The sequence below is a fragment of the Stegodyphus dumicola genome, chromosome 1, assembly GCF_044657685.1.
Source record: "Stegodyphus dumicola isolate Sdum_Otavi_A_Nest chromosome 1, ASM4465768v1".
In the NCBI taxonomy this organism is placed as follows: domain Eukaryota; kingdom Metazoa; phylum Arthropoda; class Arachnida; order Araneae; family Eresidae; genus Stegodyphus; species Stegodyphus dumicola.
Window position 1 is genome coordinate 214,796,499 of NC_140768.1, and position 27,430 is coordinate 214,823,928.

Here is a 27,430-nt window from a genome sequence, read left to right on the forward strand (position 1 = left end):
ACACCGATGCAGATATTACCAAAACGCAACTTGTGAACTCTATGCCCAGACGTTTGAAAGCTGTCATAAATGCTGCAGCATATCCTACAATATACTAACAGAAGTATTACAATATTTACTAATACTACAATATTTACTAATATGTTCTTTAAAGTGTACAGAGACTTTGAGGTAATTTTTCTGTTACCTTTTTATTATTGATTTCTTCAAAAAAAAAAAAAAAAAGGTTTAGTATGTTCGTAAAATAATTAATATGTTATTTCTAAGAGAAATTTATAGATATTGTTAAAAATTCTCATTCTCAATTATCAAAAAATTATTAATGAATAAAGCGAAATTTCAATGAAACTCGTAAGTGTACGAACAATTTTGGGAGCCACTGCATGTTAGAACAAAGCTATGTAAAATTATAGCATAAATCCTAATTCGCGCTCTCAAAAAAAGGTACGAAAATGCAAGTTGAAATTTTTCCATTGACTTCAATGAAGGAAGATAGAGGAACTCTCCTCTTTTTACTTTTTTACTCAGTTTACATGATACATGATAATCAAACGAAATATTTAGCTAAAGAAAATGCCACTGTAAGTACGGTAAATATTCTGAGCAAACGTTTCCCATGTAAACAATCTTTTATTCCTATTCAAAGTTACTTCGCGATGTTTGACAAGATTCTACACCCATCTGAGCATTTAACGTATAACGTCTCGTATGTTTTGCTATCGTGAACTAAGCTCGCCGTTAGAAGACTGTTTAGAGAATTGTCCTCAAGAGAAAGGTGTAAAGAAGCCTTTATTAACTCAAATAAAGTTTACAGATGGCAGACACTCACGCTTCAAAAAAAAAAAAAATATGACTCTACAAGCGGCACCTGTACTAAAAATTGATGGATGATAATTCGTTCCCGCTATGATTTGACTATTGGGTCCCGTAATCTCCGGTCGCCGTTTAAAAAGGTATGTAAGGTATATTCTCCCTCACTTCCGCATGCTTTCGTTGTGTATTTAGAAGCATACTCGACGTATATTCGAGAGGTCCAGGATTCGAGTCCTGGTGAGAGCATTGCTCACTTTTCACATCTCCTGCTTCAGAAAACATCCGAATGATTCTGCAGACTTTTCCAAACAATTATCAAGACTGAAACGTTTATGTTATTTTAAGATTATCTAATGAAGTGAATTGGCAGTGAACTGAAATTCGTTTAATAATCCCTTTTCATTATATGAACTTCTTATATCATACGCTTAATCAAGTATTCCACATGCTTTTTCAATTAGAAATTTATGTGCAATAGTTTCACTAAGAAACAAAAATTCACATATGCTTTTTAAAAAAACTGCTGAATCCTACAGCATTTCTGCCCTGTGAAGTGTCAAGTACATTCCAGAGAGGCTACAAAAGTCTTAGAAACTGCATTTTTAATCCCTGTAAGTTAATGTCTTTATTTTGGCTAAGGAAATCATTCTAGGCATGCAAAATTCAATAGCATTTTATGTATCCAAGTTACATTCCAAAACTCAGAGTTGTAATTTTAAGGTCTCAACAGACATGACTTTTTGTTTCTCAAAATCTACATCTTACACTACTGAAATGAAACTCGTATAATTTATTCATACGTGCAGCAGAAATAATTCACACAAATGGAAAGTCATTCCAGTTATAAAACATGAATAGTTTTACGTTTGTTTTTTAGGATTTTTCAAACAGCTTTCGTTTTTAAAGTTGCGGTTTTTTTTTTTTTTTTTTTTTTCTCCAAAATATTAAGTAAGAGACTGATGTCATGTCAAGAGCCATATTTTTTATTATACATTTTAAGTGATATGTTTTGGAAAATAAGAGTTTTAATATTAACTATTCCTCTAGCTAATGCTATCGATATTGTTAATTTATTATTAAATATTAATAATGCTATTACTATTTGTCGAAGCCTATAGATTCTTATACCTTCTTCTTTGAGATTCCATCTATTAAATCTTGGATCTAATACTGCAGTTTCTGAAATTTTAAGAAATTAAAGTCGTGAAGAAATCATTTGATCCAAATTGGCTGTAGATGCAATATGCCAGAATTTATAATGGCAACCATATTGAGCTCAGACAAAGAACAGCAGCACCAATGATAAGTTATGCCGCAAAATGATTTCATGATCGAAATCAACCCTGCAACTTTAAGATGTTTTATGTAACAGAATTATTATTAAACTCTTTTATACGAAAATGAAATATATCATAGATTCCATTTAAAGTCTGATCTACATAATTTTATAATTTATATTCATGGTTCATCATAATCGTTATTAAAAATCATCGATAGAACGAACTTCTGTATTTTAGGTGAATTACAAAATATTTTGCTAATAACCTCTGAAAAATTTGGTGAGCAACTATTTTGCTCATCTTATATCAGAGTTCTTCATGTCCCTTTCAGTATTATAATAAAATCCAGATTATAAGATTTATTTGGAAATAAATCTTATAATCTGGATTTTATTATAATTAATTTTATTAAGTTTTCGATGAAATTCATGCCGAGATTTAAAAATCTTTTATTGAGATGCTAGTTTTTGACTTCAGAATATCGGAGATATCTGATATATAGCGGAATATCGATTTTGATCTTCATGTAATATCAGAGATTCCAACTTATTACATTTGGTCACTATGCCATTTATTATTCATGTGATCTATCAAGTTGTGCAGTCTCACTTCTTTTGATAACATACATTAAATCAAGACTCCTGTTTAGTATTTTTTGTTACCAAACAAATTTCTAGTGTGTCTTTGCAACAACAGATGACGCTACTGCCTCATGATTCAATTATGGTTGCTATAGTAACGAACCTTTCAAGTATGTGATTTATGTATTCTATTCCTTTTTTAATAGCTGCAGTGCTTTCAGTGATGTGTGCATCAAAAGCTGTGTCGTCACGTGGACGGCATTTCTTCTATTTCAAAGTGTTAAGTAAAATACAGTGGATGGACAAAAATATGGAAACACCTTGTGAAATGCATGTTTGAAAAGAAAGATTGATTTTAATGAAATATGTAGGTGTCGTTGGCGTTTTTGACTACTGACGCCACCTATACAACTTCGTAAATGTGCTAAACAGTTCAGTTGTTGTCGGAGTACTGTTATGTGAGGTTGTCATTGCATTATGTCAGAGTTAACAGACTTCGAACGTGGGCAAATTGTAGGAGCACGTATGGTAGGTGCTTCCGTAAGCAAGGCAGCCGAGGTGTTTAGTGTTTCTAGAGGTACTGTATCGAAGATTTATTCCGCATATTTGAAAAGCGGAAAACATCATCTGCTAAATCACAGCGCGGACGAAAGTGTGTCCTGAGTGATCGTGACAGACGATCATTAAGGGCAATTGTGACGAAAAATAAGAAGCCCACAGCTGCAAAAGTTACTGCTGAAAGGAATGTTGTGTTACCGAACCCTGTGAGTACCAAAACAATTAGAAGGGAGTTTCATAAACAGGGAATTGCTGGCCGTGCTGCAATTGAGAAGCCACTCATCAGTGATGCTAATGCCCGTAACAGGAAAAGGTGGTGTTTAAGTCATAAAGCCTGGACTATAGAGCAGTGGAAGCGAGTAATATGGTCTGACGAGTCTTCTTTCACATTGTTTCCCACTTCTGTCCGAGTTTACGTCTAGAGAACGCCATCTCAAGCCTATAATACAGACTGCTTGTTGCCAAGAGTGAAACATGGCGGGGGTTCTGTTATGGTTTGGGAAGCCATATCGTGGTTCTCTGCTAGCCCCATGATAACTGTGTCAGGGCACATGACTGCCAAGACTTATGTGAACAATTTGGCCGATCAAGTTCATCCCATGGTACAAACTTTGTTCCCCGATGGTGATGGTGTCTTCCAAGACGACAAAGCCCCTGTTCACACAGCTCATATTGTCCAGGACTGGTTTTCTGAGCACGAGGATGAGTTGTCCCATCTCCCCTGGCCACCACAGTCACCAGACCTGAATATCATCGAACCTTTGTGGTCTACATTGGAACGGAAAGTGCGTTCTCGTTATCCACCGCCAACATCGTTATCTGAACTTGCCACCGTTTTGCAGGAAGAATGGTATAATATTCCCTTGGCAAACATATAGGAACTGTATTTATCCATTCCGAGAAGACTGCAAGCTGCTTTGGATGCCAACGGGTTTCCTACACCATATTAAGCAAAGAAACATGTTTTTTTAAAGGTGTTTCCATATTTTTGTCCAACCCCTGTAAATAAATGATTCAGTCCGCTTGGTTTTTGTGAACTTATTCTTAATCAACTCCTATGTAGAGCTAAGCAACTTATCGCCATATTTATATAATCAAAAGGAAACGTATTAAGGGTTTAAAAGACCCTTTTATTAAGAATTCAAATATGTTGAACAGAAGGTACTCCTTGTGCTTACGAAAACTAGCTATTTATGGTGCAGCTCAAAAGGTAAGGAGTTCACATTTAAATTAAATCTAAGTCGTTAATTATCCAAAGGTTACACGGAAATAATTAGCGAGCGAGTTGGCTCAAACCTACACCGGCATAACAGCAAAATTTGCAAGGTTAATACAACGCCGTAGACATGAACGCTAGCGCAGAACATCAACTACTACTATGGCCTTCAACAGGCGGAACACGCACTGAGTGAAACAATACTTCAAAACCTCATTTAAATCCACGCGAGCTAAAATCTGCATTCTGGCAGGAAAACGAAAACGGAGAAGCAAAGCTAAAAAGTGACAATCTGGCGCTACCTTCACTTAACAGCGTTACATTTCGTTCATATTATAACTCAGAATGCACAAAATTTATATCATTTGAAGAATTATCTAATCGTTGCCACATGTCCTATTCAAATACTATAATAAATCTAAAACGATGTATGAAAAAATTAAGCAAACAAAGCAAAAACGAAACAATTTTTCACGAACGATTCAGTATTTCTCATTCACTTAATTGAGTTCTCACTTCCCGATAAGGCCAAAATGCATAAAAACTTAAAATATCTGTATTAAAAATTACGAAATAAATCTTAAACGCCTGTTTCCTCTAATAAATTCCAGAATGGATTAAACATTATTTAATTCGCAAATAATAAAAGAAGGCGTTATCTTTGTTGTTGCGAAGCTTAGTTTCTCTAAATTGGCAACAAATCCGCTATTTTGCCAAGTTTAAAATGTAAACAAACATGTCCGCCATCGCAAAATTCATTAAGCTTAGCTGCACTTTTACAACTTTTAAACTGTTGATAACTCTACAAATATTGCGTGCAGATTTACTAAAGGCATAAAACCCTTAACTGGAAGATAAGAACAACATAATTCAATCATTTTTAAAGCAAACAAATGCACAACTTACATATAAGAGTAAAGAAACTGAGAAAACAGCCGGTTAACAGAGTGGACGTTTGGTGCGGCCGATTGCAAGCAAAATACGAGGTGCACATCTACATGTTGTAGCAGTCTTATATACAAAATTTCAACGTTCTGATGTTACTCGCTTTTGAATTATGCGAGATACGTACATACGTACGTGCGTACAAACGCCACGAAAAATTCTCTTCAGAATTAATTTTAAATCAGTTTTATAATTTTTTGGGTGGAAAAGAGTCTTTTATTCTGCCCTTAGGTACAGATGTCACGCAAAAACATCGTTAAATTGCAATCGATAGCGGTTAAAATGGATATTTTCGTTGAAATATGATGCCTGAAAATTTTCGCGATTATAATACTTCCTTTTTACTTCGTACAAGGAAGTAATATGAATACAAAATGCACATTAACGTAAGATAGCTAACGACTGGCTCTTAGGTTAGCTAAGGTAAATCAGCTGCACGCAGCAAAGCCGAGCCGAGAAATACCAGTGTAAACTGAAAGTGTCGAACGCAGACTAGAAAGCTAGATTCAAACTCGTAGCATAAACTTCCGAACTACGTCCGCTACTACTCATTTTGAAATGCAGCTTAATCCTAACAAATGCTTTTAATTTTGAAATCCGCTACTACTCATTTTGAGAGGCAGCTTAAATACTGCTTCTGAAATACATTTAAATTTGAATACTACGTTATAACAAAATTTACATTCCAGCAGGAAACTGAAATCCGGAGGGACAGAAAAATCAAACTAAAAATAATTGGTTGGAATAAAATAAATCCTTACAGCATTATTTCGTCAATTTTATTTTGAAATTTAAAAGGCCCTTCCATATTCTATGAAGATGGACACTATTAAGAATTTCATAATACTATGAAATAAACTAAATGTACTAAATAAATAAATACAGGGATTTAATTTTCGGACTACTTCATGAACCCGCAGTTTTATAAAACTTTCATAATTTTCAATCTGAGTTATAATAATACAATTTTTTATGAAAAGCAAATAATGCCATAACAATTGTGAAAATGTTGAAAATAACATATTTCGAATTTCATAATCCAAGCACTAAAAGGGATTTAAATAGTAGGCATTTGTTTGCGTCGAAAATATTTCAAGTTTTTCCGAAACAAGTAGGTATGTACCAGATCCAGTTTTCAGCTCAACATTTTAAGCTTTTAGCTAGAATGATAATAGTATAGATTTTGTAGCGTTTGTTTACGAAACTGCTTCTTGAAACAACATTTCTTTAATTCTATTCAGTTAATGCTGGTGATTGAAACATCTTTCATATGATCGTATTTTAAACAACTATGAGAAAACATTGTTAATTGCTATAATTTAACAATTAGTGCAGGAGAACTAGACAAAGAAAACAGCTTATATCGTAGTCTTCTGCAAAAGGGTTTGTTACATGTTAAAAAAAGTTCATGTTCTTCCCTGATAAATACCTATATCTATTCATATTTGACTCTACAGTAGTAGGTTATTGTTCTTGATGAAAAGGTATCAAATGCTTTTGATACCTTTTCATCAAGAAGTTGTTTGTTCAAGAACTTGTTTTTTTTTTTTTTTCACAAAATATGCTTATGCCAGATTTACTACATGTGTATAAATGTTCATGCAAATCATTTTACATTTTTGAAAATCTGTAAATAAATGATGCTGAATTTAATGGTTTCAGAACAAAGCTTTAAATTCAAGGATTTGAGAATTTAAGTCATTTTATAATGAAATTAAAGACATGAAGAACAACAAGTAACTATTTCACATGCCTTTTGTATTATTTGATAATAATATGTACCTCTTTTATATTTTCAGGGTCTTTTCGTATCTGTTTTGTATTGCTTCATGAATGCAGATGTAAGTACGTTTAAAATGCAGATATTTAATTCATATTTATGAATGCAGTATTGATATTTTGTTCTTTAAATATTCGTGAATATTGTGTAAAAATGTGAGGAACATTTTAATTTCTGAAAAGTCTAAAATTAATGTTTATACATATTTATTCTTCTGAATAAACTTTTGTATAAGAATGTTTTATTGGGAGGGCTTATAAATAAGTTTATTTCATATTTTTAATGGTGGTCAAAAACAATTGTATATAGGATTTTGAATAATATATAAAGGTACAACATGTTTTCTGATGCAAATGAATGATTAAAGTAAAAAATCTGAAAGGTTTCAGATTTTAACAGTCGCCCAAAATGGTTTGTTATGGTTTTTTACGCTCTCGCTGAGCGTGCAGTCTACCAGTCTGCTATTACACTCACTCCTACTAACGCATTTTTTTTTCTTTGTCTTTTTAGCTTTTATTAAGCATCGTTTCATTCGAACTTACACCATATACAATTTAACATCAAAATTACAAAAATTTTAAAAGCAGCATAGCAATATACGTTTAGAACTCCGTATGCAGCGCTAAATGTTGACATATATTTTGTTTTTTCCAATTTTTCTCATTTTATCATATCAGTGTTCAGATTTTTTTACTAAGATGGCTTTACAAAACTTCTTTTATCTTTATTTAACCCTTAGTGTGTTTCTTTATTTATTAAACATATAAAAATATACCATTCGGAACTAATGTTCCTTTTGGGCTAACAAAAACCCAATCAGTGGTTGTCACTTCAAACTACTAAGAACATTAAACACAACGCAATGCAAATCTCATTTAAAGAAGGAAGCTCGCACTAAGATCTCTCAATACTCCAAAGTCAACTCTGAACTAAAAAGTGAGAACTGATGCTCTCTTCGGTGTTATATAGTTGTTCCCCGGCCGATGAGAAATTTCCAGTACCTTCGATTTCTCGAAACTGCTGGAAGGCATATACACTTACAGTATACGATTATAGTTACATATTTTTTAGGGATCAATTGCAGCTATTCAGTTGCCGTACCAATTACAGTTATATATTGACTTGACAAAAATGTTGCCAAATGATCGCCAAGTTTGGTGGCATTTTGAGATTTCTCGCCAAATTTAGCGATAAAAATATTCGCAAAATCCATCGCCAGTTTGGGCAAAATTTGGCGAGATAGCCATTTAACCTCAATGTTAAATAGAATTTTCCCTGTAATGTTATTTTTATGGAAAGCTTCACTTTTTCTGAAGCAGTTCATGTTACATTATACAAAACTCCTACCAATATCAATATCTGTCTGGTTACATCATTAACATTATGATAAAGGTCTACATCTGTTAAAATAACCTTTATAAGCTTACTAATATTTAATGTATGGCAGATAGTTGGGGAGGATTATTTTGTTAAACCTGCTTTCATTATTTGATATTTTAAATATGTCCATCTTAAGCTAACTAAATTATTAATTAGATCAATGAAATGTATTCATTAAAATAACAGTATTTTTTCTTCAAAATTTAGATTTATTCCGATGGTTAGTGGCTTTACTAATCTCCTTTTGGCCTTTAAATTACATATTTGATAATATATTACCTACTGTTGTACCAATTACATGACTAAATTTTAATTCATAACTTGCGCTTTACATTTTTGTTATATCAACACGAACGATGCGAAGTTAAATATAAATACATAGTGGATTTAATAATACCAGGATATCAGCCAATACAATATAATATTGTAAAGAGGTCATTGGCTGTTAATGCGAAATATTCGTCAGAATATTTCATAAAATACGAATCCTTTCGTAAATGTACCCTCAAGCTTTCCAAATATATTAAATCGCTGTTCCACCTACTGCATCTATACGAAATGCAGGTACTCTAGATTTCCATATGTTATTACCCTGGAGAAAAACACCTGTACTTCATCGAGGAAAAGCACGCGGATATTAAACGAAGGTGATCCATGGAATTAATTTAATTAGGAAAGCTAAATCATCTTTCGTTACCATTTTATTGGAAGTTGTTTCATTTAACTTACACCTTTTTCAAAACCAAAACATAAATATGAAACAATATTAAAAAAGAATGCCAAAGCTTTAATTATATTATGCAATCAACTAAGGGCAAAGATTAATATTCATAAGCAATAAATGTTAAATAGTAGTTTAAAATCTTTTAATAGTGATAAAGACTTTAGTGAATTTGATATTTTTGATGACTTCAATAATAGATTAGAAAGTGGACTTGTTGAATTTTTGTATCAGAATTACTTTATGAGCAAGGCCAGTAAGAGATCAGATGATGTAGAATATCTAGAAGAAAGATCGTCTCTGTCTGATCTTGTAGACAGAGGAAACGATACTAAAAGTCTAATATGACTGAGGAACAGAACTTCGATCAAATGGAAGGTGGTGAGCAAATGTTTAGTAGATCTGTTTCTGAAGTTTCAATTGATTCTGATGATAAGCAGATGATCTATTCAGAAATCAATAAACTACAAGAAGAATTTCAGAAAATATTTCTATGTATAAAGATGTCAATAGGCAACTTTATCAGGAATGAAAAGGTCTTCGGAAACAAGTACACGAACTACGGCACCATAAAGAGGATATCGAAATGCAGCTTCCTGCAAAAGAAAAGGAGTTTGTTGATAAGGAATCCCAGCTAGCTTAGCTGTGAAGGAGGGTATAATGGGTTGCCAGATTTCATCTACTGATAGTAGGTTTTGGCAGGTGCATGCTGCTTAGACTAATTCTCGCTTACTTCGTGTGCCATCAGACTTAGTCAAAATATTTCTAGATATTGAAAATGATATCGACACTCATCTTTTAGAACAGGGTCTTATATCCTCTTTTGCTGGGAATATGCAACAGCATGAGGATGAAACATGACAAAGTGTTGGTTCTAAAGAAGATTTTTACATCTCTTAGTCTTGGTGAATGCCCAAATCTTGAACTGACTGAGGATGGTCCGGATCTCACACCTAGAGCCTGGGATTTGTTTTCTGTTGTTGGCATATATGATATAGAAATGGAAGGAGAATATGTAGTATTAGATACAAGCAAAATATTTCATTTATCAGTTTATTATATGTTAAATCCTTTTATTCGGCCCCAGAGAATCAATAAAATCAGGATTTAAAATGCTGTTGAAACGAAATGAAGAGCTATCCCAAGGATTGCAAGAAGAAAGTCAGGGGCGAGATGCTGCGCATATGGAACTTGTAATGACAGAAAGTTTGACTCGAAAACTGGAGGTGGAGAAACTAAAATTAGAAGATTTGAATCGTGAATTAAAAGGAAACAAAGATTTAATTAAAAGAGAGCTTTCCATTGAATGAAACAAAGTGGCTCACTTAAAGAAGGAAAAAGAAGCATTTCTGGATGAAATCCATGTGCTGTGCTGAAAGAGCGGTGTGACTTGTTAAAGAGCCAACTTGGTGATCCTGAAAAATCTCAGAATGGTAAAATGTTGAATGAAAAATGATAAAAAAGCAATTGGAAAGCAATAAAAGGCTTCTTTATAAGTTACACGAAGCCCAAACCTGTATGTGAGCTTTGCAATTAAAAATTAATCACAAAGTCACTGTAATTTCTTCTCTTGAAAAAATTGCGTAAGATTTATTTAAGCTGCAAACTTTTGCTGATGTTGGAGTAACAGCTTCAGTGGATCAGAGCCTACATCTATGGAATTTTTGTCGCTTAAAAGGAAATTAAACAGATAGATGATTTTAATCAGAAAATGGAGCACTTGAAAGAAGAATTGTAGTCTTTGCAGGAGATGTCTTCTGATAAGCATAATTGAAAAACTAAAGAAAGAATTGGAAATGGAAGTTAAAAATTCATGCAGAGATAGGATTCAGTGATATGCAAAAGGAAAAGACGAAAAACTTTGTAAAGAAAAAGTACTGTTCTGGAAGACATTAGCACAATATATAAGTTATGAGATAAGGAAAAAATTGAAAACTTGAAACTGAGAAACTCATGAATGAACTGCAGCAAAATGAAAGCAATTTTAAGAGAAGACTTAGACAGCATTCCAGTTGAAATAGAGTAAGTAACAAAAGAGAAACTTCATGATAAAGAAGAAATATGTAGACAGCTTAGAAACAAAGAGAAATTACAAAAAGATTTGTTTGAAGTAAGGACGAGAGAAGGGGCTAAACTCTGAAAAAAATGAACAAGCTATAAAGATATAAAAAATTGAAATTGAAATACTTTACGAATTTGCAAAAAAATCAAAGAGATGTCGTTATGAATGTCTGTTTCAATACTAAATGACAGAAGATAATTCGGAACTCAGGAAGCATTTGGAAACAGAAACTGTATTAGTAGAATTAGTTACATTGAACTATCGTATATTTCTACTATTATTATGTATTTATTTATTTATTTAGTGTATATTTTAACATTAGCATGTATTAACAAAATTTATATTATTATGTGTAGAGAAAAGTCTCCAACCAAATTTTATGTAATAAGTTATGTTACTGTTAAGAATTTATCTGTAAATCAGCCATAATATGGGCATGTAAAAATTCAAGGATTAACATTAAATACTATACAAAGGCGGACGCGAGCAGAACCGATTAAGCGTAATGCTAGAGGGATGGTGCTCACATCCTCCGTTGCTACTACTACTATTATTTAACTTACATCAAATGAGCTTGGAATATATGTTACATTAGAATATTATTTTTAATTCCCTTCTTTCAATATCGGTTTGAAACATTTATTTCTTAAAGGTTATCATTTTTTTTTCCAAATCTTCAAAAATTGCGAATTTTTTAATTGAAGATTTTCAAATTATATTAAAAGAAAAAAGTATTAAAAGAATAATCGGTAATCTTTATATTATAAAACGCTGAATGACATACTTAAAAATGTCTTAGTAGTATATTTATTTTAAAAAGCTTTTCCAAACACTTAATAACTTTCACTTCCTTTACGAAATAAACTAAGCATTGTAACAGCGAAATATTTCGGTAGCATATTTCAACGGAAATATCCAGTTTGACAGTTCTTGAATCCATCTTAGCGATTATTTTTGCGTGACGTCTCTAAGTACGGACAGAATAAAGGACGTTTTTTTTTCCAAAGCGGATTGTAAAATATATCTAAAATGGATTCAAAAGAGATTTTGTTTTCATCTGGCATAACTCAAAAACGATTAGCCATAGAACATAGAAATTTTGTATATGGGACTGTATATGGGACGATCTAGTTGTTCACCTCCTTTTTTTGTTGCAATCATAAGTACCAAACATATATATATATATATATATATATCCCCTTATCGGGCGCTTAACAGTCCTTACCTAGCCTTTATTTTCGCGCTCGTTGGTCGTAGTCATATACTTCTAGTTACAGATGTGTTTCAAATGACGAAAATATTCATGTTTGGGCAATGTCAAATTTAAAAAAAAAAAATTAGTCTTCGACAAATAGCGAAATCTAATTGCATATATAACAGGAGTTTATAGTGTATGTACTTTGTCTAACAATATTTAATATCAGTTTTTTATTATTCTAAAAGGAATTTTTAACAGGCCGTACAAAGAAATCCTGTGGTGTTCATATCAGATTTTGTAAATAAAAGTGTTTCAGATCTAATCCTCCTAGTGACATAAATTATATATGACACAACAGGAATTATGTAATCCTAATATTAACCTCGTTAAAATAAATTAAATTAAAATTAAATAATTAATTATATTAAATAATTAATTATATTATATTAACCTCGTTAAAATATAAAACTGAGAACTTTCAAATTATTATTTCAAAAATCTTCATTTAAGTATTCCCTTTCTTTTTGTCTGTCACTACGTTTGGTCGTAGATCTAGATAGGATCGTGAATCTTGAGGGAATAGCTGATTTTTCATGTTTCCTATTTTGATAACTGTGGAACATCATCCATTTTCTTCTGATTGCAACTGAACGTGCTACTACTTACGCTACAACAGCAGGAATTGTGTTAAACGATAAACAGCAGGATTTGTGTTAAACGATAATTCTTTATAAACGGAAACTTTAAGAAGATGGCATCAACAAATTGTAAGAAACATAATTATGTCAACTGTAATAAAAAAAAGGAAACGAAATTTTGCATTCGCTCTTAACGGTAACCTTAGAGAACTTATAACGTACAAGGTAGTCACAAATTAATATATTGGAAAATGACGATGAGGCAAATCAAAACATTATTCTATAGATTATCATCTGAAATCATGATTACAAAACTGGAAGTTAACTGCGGTAAAATCTTCATTAAAAAAGCCTGTAGAGACATTAGATATTTTTTTGGAAGTAGGAAAGAGAAAAAATTAGCAACGCCTTCGCCGGTAATCGAACCGCGGACCTCTGGAATGCGCACCCAGAGTGCAGACCACCACACCACAAAGGCTTGTCAAGAAGGCGGGAAAATACCTTATAAGCCAATAGAAACCATTATCAGTGCTCAATAAGTATTATTATTACTCATTAACTGAAATTGTTACAATTCTAGATAACATAAAACTTTAATGACTAGTATCACAAACAGCTTCAACTCACACCTTAGAAAGACTTACCTCGTGAGTCAGTTACCGATGTCAAGACCAAAATACAAATTATTTATAATTTTTCGTTTCATTTTGCATTTTCCTTAGCTTTTAATATGCGCAATACTACAAAATTTTCAATATTTCTCCACTGTTTCTTCAAGTGCTACTCTGAAGAACGAAATCTGGATGTATTAACACTAACTACTTGTGGAGCTGTAAAACTATACTCGGCAAAATATTAACAAATACTGCTCTTCGCTCAGCACACTCATCAGTATTACAACAGATAGAGCACCTACAGTTGTGGAGATAAAGGCAGGATTAATTTGGTACGATCCCAGTTTTCTCTATGTGTTCATGATGAATAATGCAGTACTTTTTTTTTCCTGTTCATTGCATTATTCATCATTAGCACTTGAATCCAGATACTTCAAGTAGTAAGATGCATCACCTTTTTTTATTAGAAGATCTTATTTAGTCTACTTTTAACAGTGAGTCACCGGCAAAGAAAACATTCAATTTCTTACATCAACATATACCTCAAAAACGTTTTCTTTCTCACTTGACGACACGCATTTTTTTATCTTTCTTTCCTACCAACCTACTCTCATTCCTACTGAGTATGGTTCTAACCTCAACTTTTCTCCTAAAGAAATGTTCTGCATACAGAGTACTGATTACATATCTTACAAGCTTCTACGAGGAGAAATTTCTGAATCTACAAAGGACGTTTACACATTTTTAGAACGATTTCGATAAAGAATTTTAAAAAAGCAAACGTTATAGTATAAAAATTTATTCTTGTTTTGCTATAAAATTTATTCTTGCTTCAAAATGGCACACGTAAACAAGCTGTGAACTGAAGGATATGCTGTTGCACTTTCCGAAGAGAAATATTATTATTCCAAGATTCAAAAACATTGTAAACTATATGGTGTTAAAATTTCTAAGTGCAAAATAAACAGCATTATTAATCGGAAAAGGAAAAAAACCATCAACCATAATTTCAGCATGGAAAGAATACTCGAGAAATGCCAAAAAATGATGCGTAATGTTTCCAGTATGTCTATAGTTAGATCCTGGGTAACAAAAGAAAATCCGCTGAAGTAGAAATTTGCCGCAAGTTAATACTTTAACTACATCTGCAGCAATAATAAATAAAATAATAAGCCAAGATTTACTGCTTAAAAAAACAATCACAGTATTCACAAGCTTTTGCAGAGGCATGTGACTCAACACAGAACAATTTGTATAATTGTATTGTATGAAAACGATTTAGCAGGAGATAAATTGAAATACGTTGTGATCCTTGATGAAGCGTGGGTTTACCTTAATGATTGCAAAAAAACAATGTCTATTTATTATCGAAAACGAAGAGAAAAATGTGCGCATACCTGATTCCATCAATGCAATAAAGTTTCAATTACGGGTTTATGACTGTCGCAGGATTCTCTTGTAACAGGAAACTAAAACTAAGTAGAGTGGGAAAAAGTGTTAAATTTAACGCAATGTACTGTCAAGGTAAAGTTTGATATCCGATATTTGCGTAAGAAATGCTTTTTCTTTATTACAGTGACTTTCAAACAGTGAAATTTCATCTTCGTGACAAAACAGCAAGTCCTATTTCTAAACACTTCATGCCTTGAAAAATGAAAACAGTTACAAGTATGGCACATATACCGTTTCAACATATTCATTCTTGTGAAGTCCCTGATATTTCATCTATGGACTACTATGCCTTTGGTCTCTTGAAAGGAGCTCTTTCTAAGCACAAATCCACCACGATTGTTGGACTCTAATCTCTATAAAAATAATACTCCAATGGTGCAATAAAAGAAGGATGTGGACGGCAGAATGGAATGAAATTGTCTTTACTGACGAGTCATGCTTCCATATTCCGTCTGACGAGTCATGCCACGACGGTTGGATTCGAGTCTGGAGACACCGTGGAGAGAGGATGCTGAACAGCTGCGTTATGCACCGCCACACTGGTCCTGCACCGGGTATTATGGTATGGGGCGGTATTGGATATTACTCTCGCACTCCTCAAATACGCATTGCCGGTATTTTAAACAGCCAGCGCTACGTCTCCGAGATGTTGGAGCCAGTTGTCCTTCCTCACCTTCAGGGCTTGCCCACAGCCATATTTCAACAGGATAATGCGCAGCCACACGTGTCACGCATTGTCCAAGGGTTCTTCGTCAATCGCCAGATTGAATTGTTTCCCTGGTCGGCTCGCTCTCCGGATCTTCCGCCGATAGGAAACATGTGGTCCATGGTTGCTGAACGATTGACTCAGATTACATCCCAAGCTGCCACACCAGATCAACTTTGGCAACGTTTGGAAGCTGTTTAGTCTGCTGCATCCCAAGAACACATCCAAAGTCTCTTTGAATGAATGCCGAGGCGTGTGGCAGCGGTGATTTCCAACAATGGCGGCTACTCTGGCTACTGATTCTGGAAGGAAGCACACTTCACAGAAGTCTATAAATTTAGTCATTTCATACTTGGTCAACATGTTATCTACTAAATAAATTTTGTTGGGATATCTCTTGTCTTTCTTGGTGTTGCAATTTGGGCGGCCAGCAGTGTAGTTTAGACTCTCACGCAATTACAATGAGGACAGACATAAATTCACAGCTTTAAAATCACTTAATAGTTTCATTTTTGTAATGACTCATTAAACATGTAATTACATTTTCATTACATGTAAGTACATTTCAAGTGCAAATTCTCAAGGTGTTCACAAAATTTAAGGAATACTTCTTCTAGCAAACCTAATAAACGATAATTCATAGCATTTAGTACTATGATATCTCAACTTGCTTTTTTTTTTTTTTTTTTTTTTTCAAATGGCAGATTGTGAACAATTACAAATATAACCCAGTCCATTAATCTATACAAGAGCGGATGTGGTGGTCTTTTTATTATGAAGGCACCTAGGTGGGCCACCATCGCCTTTCCTATGAAGGGACGGACAGTTACAACCCTGCCCTCTCCTGGATTCGAACCTAGGCCCTTCGGTATCGCAGTCAGCTTCCCTGACCACGATACCGACTGGGCGGCACTTGCTTTTTCTTAAATTTTATGTCTGCTTAAGGACAGAATTTTCTGTAAAATTAATCTTAAATTGTTGCCGCCAAATATTCTGGCCTTGAATTATATTTAAAGAAATTAAATAATGAAGCATATGTATGAATGTATGCATGTCTATGGTAATGTGAAAAACCAATCATACCTACAGCCATCAAATTTTGAATCACATAGTCCTCTCCCAGAACATGGGCACCTGTAATGCTCGAATTTTCAATTTCGAATCTGTTTTATTATCTATGTCATGTTTTGTAAAACTTTAACGAATTTTTATTAACAAACTAAACTATTTCAAAGCGAGCAGTGGTACACTGTACAGAATAAAACATTTTTATCTCCAGCGCGCAAGACTGTCTGTCGGAAATTCTAGATACATTGTTTTTAGATATTTTGTGATTTTGCTTTGACTCCAATTTTATGTGGCGTAAGTGCCAAGAACGTGATATTTAATAAATATAGTAAATATACCAAACGTTAATAATAAAAAGACAAAAAGAAGTTTTGTACAGCCATCCTTATAAGAAAACTGAACATTAATATAATGAACTAGGAAAAGACTGAAAAAAAAAGAAAAGAAAAGAAAAGTGTACGCCAACACTTAACACTTCGTAGGAAATTCTAAACATATACTATGCTGATTTTAAAGTTTTTGTAATTTTGCTGTTGAATTGTATATGGGGTAATTTTAAAGAAAGCGATGCTTAAAAATAAAACTAAAAAGACAAAAAACGGGGTTTAGCATGAGTGACTGCAACAGCCGAGTGGTAGACGACGACCTCAGCGAGAGCGTAAGAAACATTAATAAACCCTTTGGCTGACCATTAAAATCTGAAATCGTTTATAGCCAACTTTACTTTGTACAAAATGTGACGCAAAAGAAATTTATCTGTAACTAAGTTTGAAGCTTTGTAAAATTAAAGAAATTTTTCGAATTACATTTGTTTTATATTTGGTCAACCGTTAGTCTAACATAGAAAAGGTTGTAAACTGATAACACTGTTATAATATTTTTGAACCAACTTTACGTTGTACAAAATGTGACGCAAAACAAACTTATCTGTAATTAAGTTTGAAAACTAGAAAACGTTAAAGGAATTTTTCAAATTACGTTTCAAAAGTTGTTTCAAATTACGCTGAAAATTACGCTGTTTGTTTTATACACACTTTTGCAAAAAAGGGAAAAAAATGGAAGCACCATGAAGGAAGTGGTTGTTTTTGATGAATGTAATATGTGTATAGCTCATACACAGATAATAAAATGATTAAAAAATCAAGGTGATAGTACCTGTTCACGGCTCACAATTACCCACTAAGTGTTCAAATTAGTAGTTGGTCGAACCGCCCCTGGAGGCAATGCGTGCTTGAATTCGTTGAGGCAAGGAGTGGTAGAGGTTCCTAATGTCATCCTGCGACACATTCTGCCAAGCTTTCATCAGTTGTCGCTCCAGATCTGCGATATTTTGTTGTGCCCGAATCTGGCGGCCTGCCATGCCCCAGACATGCTCGATTGGTGAAAGATCTGGTGATCTTGCTGGCCAAGAAAGAATATCAACCCCACGGAGACAGTCCAGGTATATTTGAGCGGTATGTGGCCTGGCATTAGCTTGTTGGAAAATGGACCCAGGATGATGTGCCTTGATAGGTAATACAACCCGCCGCAGGATGGTATCAATATATCGTTGAGATGTTAACGATGTACGGAGGATGACTAAAGATGACCAGTTGTCATAAGAAATAGCGCCCCACACCATCACATCAAGGGTTATGGTTGTATGCCTTGCCAAAGGCTGATTGGGACCCCTGGCCCCGTCCTCTCCAAACACGAACACGGTGGCCATATCCTTCAAGACTGAGGAGGGATTCATCGCTGAATATTATACGATGCCAATCCGATGGCAGCCATAATGATCGGCTGCTACACCACTCCAGGCGACTCCGTCCATGTTGTGGGGTCAAAGACAAACGTCTTAAAGGCCTCTATGAGCGTAACCCTGCCTCCGACAAGCACCGTGTGATGGTACCACGGGGAGTATAGACGTGTCAGGCGGTTCGGCCTGGGAAACAATCATCCTATCTTGCCGCGCCTTTGTACTGCTTGGCCTTCCAGAGTCTTCATTTCGTCGGCAGTTTCCTTGTAGCAACCATTGCTGCCAACATCTTAAAGCAGTTTCTGTACGCTGCAGGTGATGGCCTATTGCTCGGTATGACCACCCAGCTTCATGCAGCGTTACAATGCGACCACGTTCGAAGTCGTTTTGTTGTCTGTAAGGTTCTCGATATCGTCGCAATGGTGGAGATTGGAGATTGCTGGAGTGCTTCCTACCCACCTGATCACGAAGTGATCTTATGATCTTAAAGGGGCACCCATAAAACCAAAAATAAATCGTCGCAGTGGTATCCTTTGTTGTTTCTTTACGGAATTACAATGGCAGCAACAAAAAAAGTTAAATTTTCCGCCTCTGTTACTGGTTTTATACTTTGCGAATTGTGCACTAGAAATGTGCGCTATGATCGCAATTCCTGTTCATTTGCCTTGAAACTGTGATCATTTGCATGTTCGATCAAGATGTTGTTGCATACCAAATTTCGTCAGGATCGCTAAAGTCCTTGGTGCTTCGATTTTTTTGCAAAAGCGTGTATTTGTTCAATCGTCAGTTTAACCTAGAGAACGGCGTGTAAACTGATAACACTTTTATCATAATTTGAGCCAACTTTACTTTGTACAAAATGTGACGCAAAACAAATTTATTTGTAATTAAGTTTGAAACTTTGGATTACGTATTGATCTAATGATGGATTTACATACATGTATAATATTTGATGGTGTTCTGCTATGTCTGCATTTTTTAATTTCAAGTCGGAAGGATGAGAAGAAGCATTTGCCATTAATAAAATGTATTTTCTATTTTCCTTTTGGCATCGAAAGATATAAGCCAAACAAACATATTAGCTAGCCTAATATGGCATTTATTTGCTTCCCAATTAACGCAAAGCTTTTGAGAATTAATAGATTTGAAGCCCTAAGGTTTCTTTGCTTTTGAAATTTGTGGTGTTATGAGTTTTCTCTTGTACAGCAACATAACATTAAATTTGATTGTTCTTTTGATGATTTTCCACTGTTGCCTTTTTCATTTGTAAAGAAGTTGTTTTAGTTGGAAATGCTTGAAAACATACTGGATTTGATCTAAATTAAAAATATTCATTTATCATACTTTTTCTGGAAATATGTGTAGCTTTTCCGTCGAATGTTCTACTGTTTGTGGATTAACCTGAACTAGCTTATCCAGAAATATATTTGAAGGAAAGTGTTATGATGCAAACCACAATTTCTAACCACCTACTGAAGCTATAAAGTTTTCAATATTTAGAAATTCAACCACCTTAAACTGTTTTTTCGTGAAATTGCACTAGTAATCGGAGTATTTTCATGTGCATAATAACCAGCTTAGTACTAGAGAATCAGAATTAGGTATAGATTTTCTTTTATATTAAGCATTTCGAAGTGACATTAGATTTCGTCATTCGCGATTTGAGAACTTTCTGTTTATTTTTGAATATGTAAATAATTTTGGATTTATCAAACCTAAATTTTTCATCTAGAATCCTAAAACTAATATTTCCTTAATCTCAACTTTCAATAATATCCGGATTTTTAATGTCTTCTTTAAAGTTCACATTTTTGTTATTTTTTGATAAAAATCATCACAATTCTTGTTATCAATTTGATCTTGCTATGAGCTGAAACCTTATTAGTGAGAGCGTAGAATTTTCCTTTCCTCTATTCTTTCAAAATAATATTTTTTACGTTATTTTGAATTAATAAGCTTTTATACGAAGCCAAAAACAGTAAAAAATAAATAAAAAGTAATCCTTAAATAAATGCTTTAGAAAAAAGGGAAAATTCCCCTTATCTAAAGTATACAATAGGTTCTATACATTGTTTTGCAAATAATAGACAAATATTGCTTATTTTCACACAAACAAACTGGCTAGTACTACTTACATCATTTTAGAATATTAGTGCAAACAATATATTTAAAGAATTTTTTATATGAATTCATCCCTATCCCCACCTTTATCAATTTAACTTTCTCACATTTATTTTCCGCGCGTGTAGTTTGCTGCCGCTTGGCAAAGCGTAACATATTTAAATTTCTAAATTTAATCTGTCTGCCAATAAAGCAGTGATTTATCTGTTTTCTTAACAGATAAATCTGTGATCCGTGACTATAGCTGGATTTATTAAAATCATTATAAATTTTTCTTCTTTATATTAACTATTTTAGGCGGCTACTGATTTGGAAAGTGAAATGGGCAATCAAAGTTATTAGACGCAAAAATGAAGTTTGAGAACAGTTGTCTTCTGGACTAAAAATTGTATGACAAAAGACTAAATCGAGAATTCTAAAAATATATTGCTTTTAAAACTTTGTAATTTTACTGTTGAATTTTTGTGACTTAATTTGAAGAAGTGATGTTTAATAATAAAGTTAAAAAGACAAAAAAGCTGGTCAGGAGTAAGTCTAAGATCGGTCAGATGAACTGCTGCGAGCTCAGCGAGAGCATGAAAAACCTTAACAAATCCTCCGGTGCTACGTCCAAATCTGATTGTTTTCAGATTTTCATTTAAACTCTTTTCCGATATATATGTGTGTGTGTGTAAAATATAAAGTATGAAAGAAAACTACTAATCTTAATTTAGCAATAGTGCTCTTAATTCTTCATTTTAATTTGATAAGCTTGTTTGTTCTGTTCTAAATTGTTTATAATAAATTTAATGGATTGCGTTTTTCTGTTTCCGGTTTGCTTATGTAATCCTCCAGCATTGCAACAGCTCATCCAATCGTAGATCCAGAAATTAAACAAAGAAGTCAAGTCTATAAATATCACTGCTACTATTGCACAGCCTTTTTTTTCCTGCTTCGACTGGCTGCGTACAAATTATAGGGTGCATAGCACACCCATAAATGATGTTGAATTAATTTGTTTATGCGTATCAAAATTTGCTTTACTACGGAGATAAAACTATCTTCAAACTAAAGGTCACGACTAACAGCTTTCCTTCTCCTCTCTCTCATCTTAAGTATCCACGCTGTCAAAATATCTACAGAATATATATCATATATATATATAATGTGTAACACTCTTCTTTAATGGATCATAAAAGTATCTATTTTACGATGGTGTACTTATTTATATAATCAAATCTTTTTTAGAAAACTTCATGAAAATTACTTAAAATTTTATTTATTTATTTATTTATTTATTTTTAACAAACTAGAAAGACATATCTAAACCTTACTTAGAATAAGCCTAAATTACAAATTACTGAAAAGTAAACAAGAAACTGAATTCAATAAGCATTGTGTAAATAATGTACTAAAAAAGTTTTTCAAATGTTTAAGGAAAGTGGGAAAAATAAATTGTAAACATCCCTCAAAGAATCGCATAATTTTTTTAGAAAGCATTTATAATTTTTGTAGCGTTGCTAGAAGGAAAATTCTCTTGCGATTTTTGAGAAACTTGTATTTATGCTTACGATTGGATTTATGCGATTTTTGAGAAACTTGTATTTAAGTTAAAATCCACTTATAGGAAAAGGTTGGCGATCATTTAATAAGAATTCGATTTTCAGTTGAAAATTATTTGTTAGCACAAAGTTAATTATGGATTTAATATATTCACCAAATTTTTTCTTCGAAACATGAAAAATGTTATTGGAATAATAGAGTAGGAGATATAAAATTAACTGTCTCCTCCTCAACCTTACAGTATACTTATTTGCCTGTCACCTAATATATTTCTGGCAAATAATATAACTCTAAGAATCGTCATCGTAATCCTGTTTACTTTGCTTGAAATAGTCTCTGAAACTAACAATGTATCTTTGGATATATTTCCACTTAGATTTAAAATAAAAAATATCCTTTTCGTTGTTTTAAGCTTATGGCCCTAAGGGAAAAAACTATTAAATAACCCCTTTTGTAACATAAACAGTATTTATTTTTTTCGGTCTGAAATTTTTTTTCTCTTTCTTCACCTTTCCTATTGGATTTCTGCTATTACTGATTTTCTCAGATTGCTGTGCTTTTTCTTCTGAGATTGAAATGCATTATCTATAAATAATAAATGATTTTGATTGACCTACTTTTCAGATATCTTGGAATTCTTTACGAATCTGCGATAAATTTCCATTCACCTGACTAAAAAGCCTTTGAGCTTAACTAGAGTTCATTTCATTAACCTGACTATAAGATAATTCAATTAACCTATGATCCTACTTATAAACCTCTGATCCTTCCTTCAAAATAATTTCGCACTTCATAGAAATCCTACGTGATCTTTTCTTTTGAATCTTAAAAAAAATTCTAGTATTTTTTAAATTTTAATCTTTTTTCAAAATAAATAATTAAATATTAAATATTTATTTTGAAAAAAGATTAGTTGCATTCAGACCCTTCAGTTTACATATGAAGTGAAATATCGTGAAATCCTTAGTCACCAATCTTTCATTTTCAACATTGAATTAAACTTATAATCAAATTTTAGTCACTTTCAAAGTGTCAAATTTGGATATCGAAAGAAGGACCTTAATGTCAGGAAACGTTTCTTTGAAGAGAAATCTAAACCGTTTTTCTTTAAATTAAAATAATAAGTTACTATGATTCATCTCTATAAATATCATTGGTTAGGTGAATAATTTCCTTTAAGGCTTCGGTCTGCATTGTTAATATGCTTTCTTTATACTTGTCTATTTTTATACTTTTTCTTCATCTTCTTGTTTAGTATATTCATTCATTACTATTTCAACTCGTAATTCATTTATTATATTTGAAGAGTCTCACTTTATTTCGAAACATAAACTACTTGAAATGCAACTGAGAGTACCGGTTTATAGCCACTTCCTTTCAAACACAAAGCGTATTCGTCGGTTAATTTGAGCTTCTGAAAAGTGTCAAGGAAAATTAGCTTTCATATTTATTTGTATTGTTCTGTCTCTGAAGTTCCATTAAACTGTTATGTGGTACCTTTAAGAGTCACAACACACAAATAAAATTTTTCTCAATCTAACCTGAAATGACAAGACTGGTGAAAAGTCATGTGTAATAAATAGTACAGGGTAAATAAAACATACAAATGTTATCCAATAAAATGCATGAAATTTATTCATCAATCCGAGTTCATCTAAATCATCTAAAACGTTAAGAAATATTCCATAGATTAAAAAAAACTTCCTCCCGGGAGAATAAAAATATGAAAGAAAAATTTAATTGCACATCATAGCCTTATTCAATTTAATACTATCTCCGAACTCTCTTATTATCTAATATATCAAATTTTCTTCATTAAATGTATTTATAAAAGGTTTGCAGAACTAAAATATTAACCAACATATTGCACATTTAAAATAGTAACAAAAGTTTATTGCAACTATTGCGCTAATGTAAAATTAATATTGCACCAGATATATGACACAAAAGCAGGTGTAATAACCAAACCACCGGTAAGCAAGTAACAATCAAGTATTTTTAATCTATTTCAAATCAATTTAAATAATAATTGGAATATTCATTAGAGAAATTTTCGATGTCCAACCACTCATTACTCCCCTTCACTATCCTTCGAAATATCAAAATTTTATCTGTAAAGCATTTAACGAGTATCTTAAAAAAAAGTAGTTACACCTTAAGGAAAATCAAAATTTTTAAATCCCTGCTACTCTTGAAGAAATTAAGCTCAAGTTAGAATTTTAACAAATTTAAGGAAGTAGTAAATCAAATAAGAGTAATTTTCTCCACTTAGCTGGAAAGGTCCGGGAAGGAAATGGCTGGCCGTCCATCTATTTTAACATAAATTCCACCTCCGGATTTGCAAAAATACCGCAGGATCTACTGGAAAACTGAGCGAAACTTTTAATATCAGAAGAGATTGAACAGGAGAACCGAACATCTAAGTTGCTACGGCAAGAAGATCAAGGAGAACTGGAAAACCGGATATCTAGGTATCTACGGCAGGTAGATCAAGGAAAACTGGAAAACCGGATATAAGTGACTACGGCAGGTAAGTCAAGGAGAACTGGAAAACAGGATATCTAGGTGGCTACGGCAGGTAGATCAAAGAGAACGAGAAAACCGGACATCTAAGTGACTACGGCAGGTAGATCAAGAACTGGAAAACCGGCCATCTAGGTGGCTACGGCAGGTAGATCAAGGAGAACTGGAAAACTGGATATCTAAGTGACTATGGCAGGTAGATCAAGGAGAACTGAAAAACCGGACATCTTGGTGGCTACGGCAGATAGAACAAGGACGGGGCGTCTCGCTCCCAAGAGAAGTGGCATGCTTGAAATTTAATGAAGTGGTAGCAATAAATTTTATCAAAAAGATATATTTCAAAATCGGTGACTGCTTTCAAAGAGTATATAAGTTTTAGAAGCATCGTGATACTTTAATGGGGAAACAATCCCTTCCTTTCGCATGATTAGGTCACTAAGGACAGACCGTCTAACGCGTACCACCGCATTATAATTTACTTACCGCTAAGAGACGCGGTGTAACGATGATTCAGGAAGCCCAAAAGAAAGCAGCGGAGTCCAGCAAAAAGTAAGCTTCCCTATGAAAACATCCTGGTTTTGTTAGGCAAGTTTACCTCAAGGTTTTGTTAGGCAAGTTATCCTGGTTTTGTTAGGCAAGTTAAGGCAGTCTCCAGTACACGCTTGAAATTGTGAAAAAAAAGTAGTTTTTTCAACCACCACTTTACACTCTGTAAAAATTTCTCCTTTTCAAAACGTTAATTAAACCCCTAATTCAGGCATCGCCAAAAAGACCGCCAAATCAAAACCATCTGCGAAGGCCGAACTGGCAAACCTATTCATCCCAACCGGAAATCCCTTATCAGTGTTAACATAAAATCAAGAATATTACGTGGAAAATACCTAATTCCATTGTGTGTTCAGCGCGTTCACAGAATAACGAGTGAAATGAGCGTACAATTCTTAAGTACCAAGACCCCTATTAAAGTTAAACAAAATTTAGCACAGAGATTGATTACACTTTGTGTAGCATAATTTAGAACATAAATAAATTAATTTTTAATAATTCATAAATTAATTACTTAACAGAATTTCGCGAACACAACGAAGCTGAAATTTTATTCTGTCAGTTATATTAATCATAGCAACATACTCGTTCTCCATATGGAAGAAATTTCATCGGTACCTTTAATTTAAATCTTCTATAATGAAAGATATCTTTTCAAAATAAAAAGAATTATTAATCCTTCCACCGTAATATTTATAATTTAAAAATAAAAATTTTTAATTATCAACTAGTACTTACTATTATATACTAGCTGCCAAATCCCGCGCTATAATCCTCGATTTAAGTTCAATTTTATATTACGTATTCTAGGTATGAGATAATGATATAATGTAAATATTTCTTATTATTAAAAAAAACATTCTTAATTTTTGTTCACATAGTTTCCATTTTAAATATCAAATATATAAGTTTATGTCAATTTCAAATAATGAATCTGAAACCTTAAAAATTAGATTGCAACTTGTTTTCTAATTTCTTCCCTTTTATATCTCATTTCTGTAGACTACCGTTACAAAATATCAAAACGTTATGAAATCTGTTCTTGAAACTGTCAATTTCATAAGCTTAAATTTGGTTATAAAAGGACAAATAAAATTTTTGTTGAAACCTGGGGCTTAAAGATAAAGCTAAAAATACACTTTTTCACTGCACTTTGAGAAGTCTTTCAGCCAGTATAGGATCTTGAGTAAACCTGAGAATTTTTCTCAGGCAGTTATTATTTTTCTTGACGAACAAAAGCTATCGATCTTTAAATGAAAAATGTTAATGATCCTGATATTAAATCTTGCTATTTAGCAAGATTTCATGCTAATGAAGAACAGAATATTAAAGTACGATATCTAATAAATATTTTTTTATAAAGATCGTTTCTTATTTTTCCTTTTCGTAACTCCATTCATGACTGATGAGACTCAGGTTAGTCATTTTTGCGAATACAGAAATAAAATTGCAGTAGTTTTTGTAAAAAATTATCTGTAAGTCGCAGTCTATAAGGGAATTGCGAAGCAAATTCTAAAAGTTCAAGTATTCTGAAAGCATATTTTGAATTGAAATTACCTGGATGCTTCTGTCTTCTATTTTAAACGCAGCATACTATTGAGATAACTGTATAAAAGTTTTAAATTGTTTCCATATGCAGCATCTTTACAAGCTATTTTCCCTTAGAAAGTTAAGCAAAAGCTTAGATTCTCCCTTAGAAAACATCCCTAGACTCATTCAGGGCAACATCTTTACCCTCTGTCGCAAGTGTTTGCCTAGTAGATTAAATAAAAAGACGATTACAGGGAGAATGATGAAGGTTATGTTTCGAAAGCTGGAAAAAATTTCACAGATCTACCGTTTTCCATGCTAAGTCTCTACAGAGACTTAGCATGGTTTATGTACTTTGATGTGTAAAATGACTGTAATGAAGAACGGAATGGATTTAAAGTTGAATACGACTAGGAAA

At 33.0% G+C, this 27,430-nt stretch overlaps 1 protein-coding gene across 1 annotated transcript in view; it reads left to right on the forward strand.

Annotated features, from left to right (window-relative positions):
- Positions 1-27,430, forward strand: part of LOC118190605 (corticotropin-releasing hormone receptor 2-like) — a 696,181-nt gene that overhangs the window by 617,713 nt on the left and 51,038 nt on the right. The window contains exon 10 of the mRNA XM_085825357.1: positions 7,193-7,234. Within this exon, the coding sequence (XP_085681483.1) occupies positions 7,193-7,234 (42 nt within the window). The remainder of the gene's footprint in view (positions 1-7,192; positions 7,235-27,430) is intronic.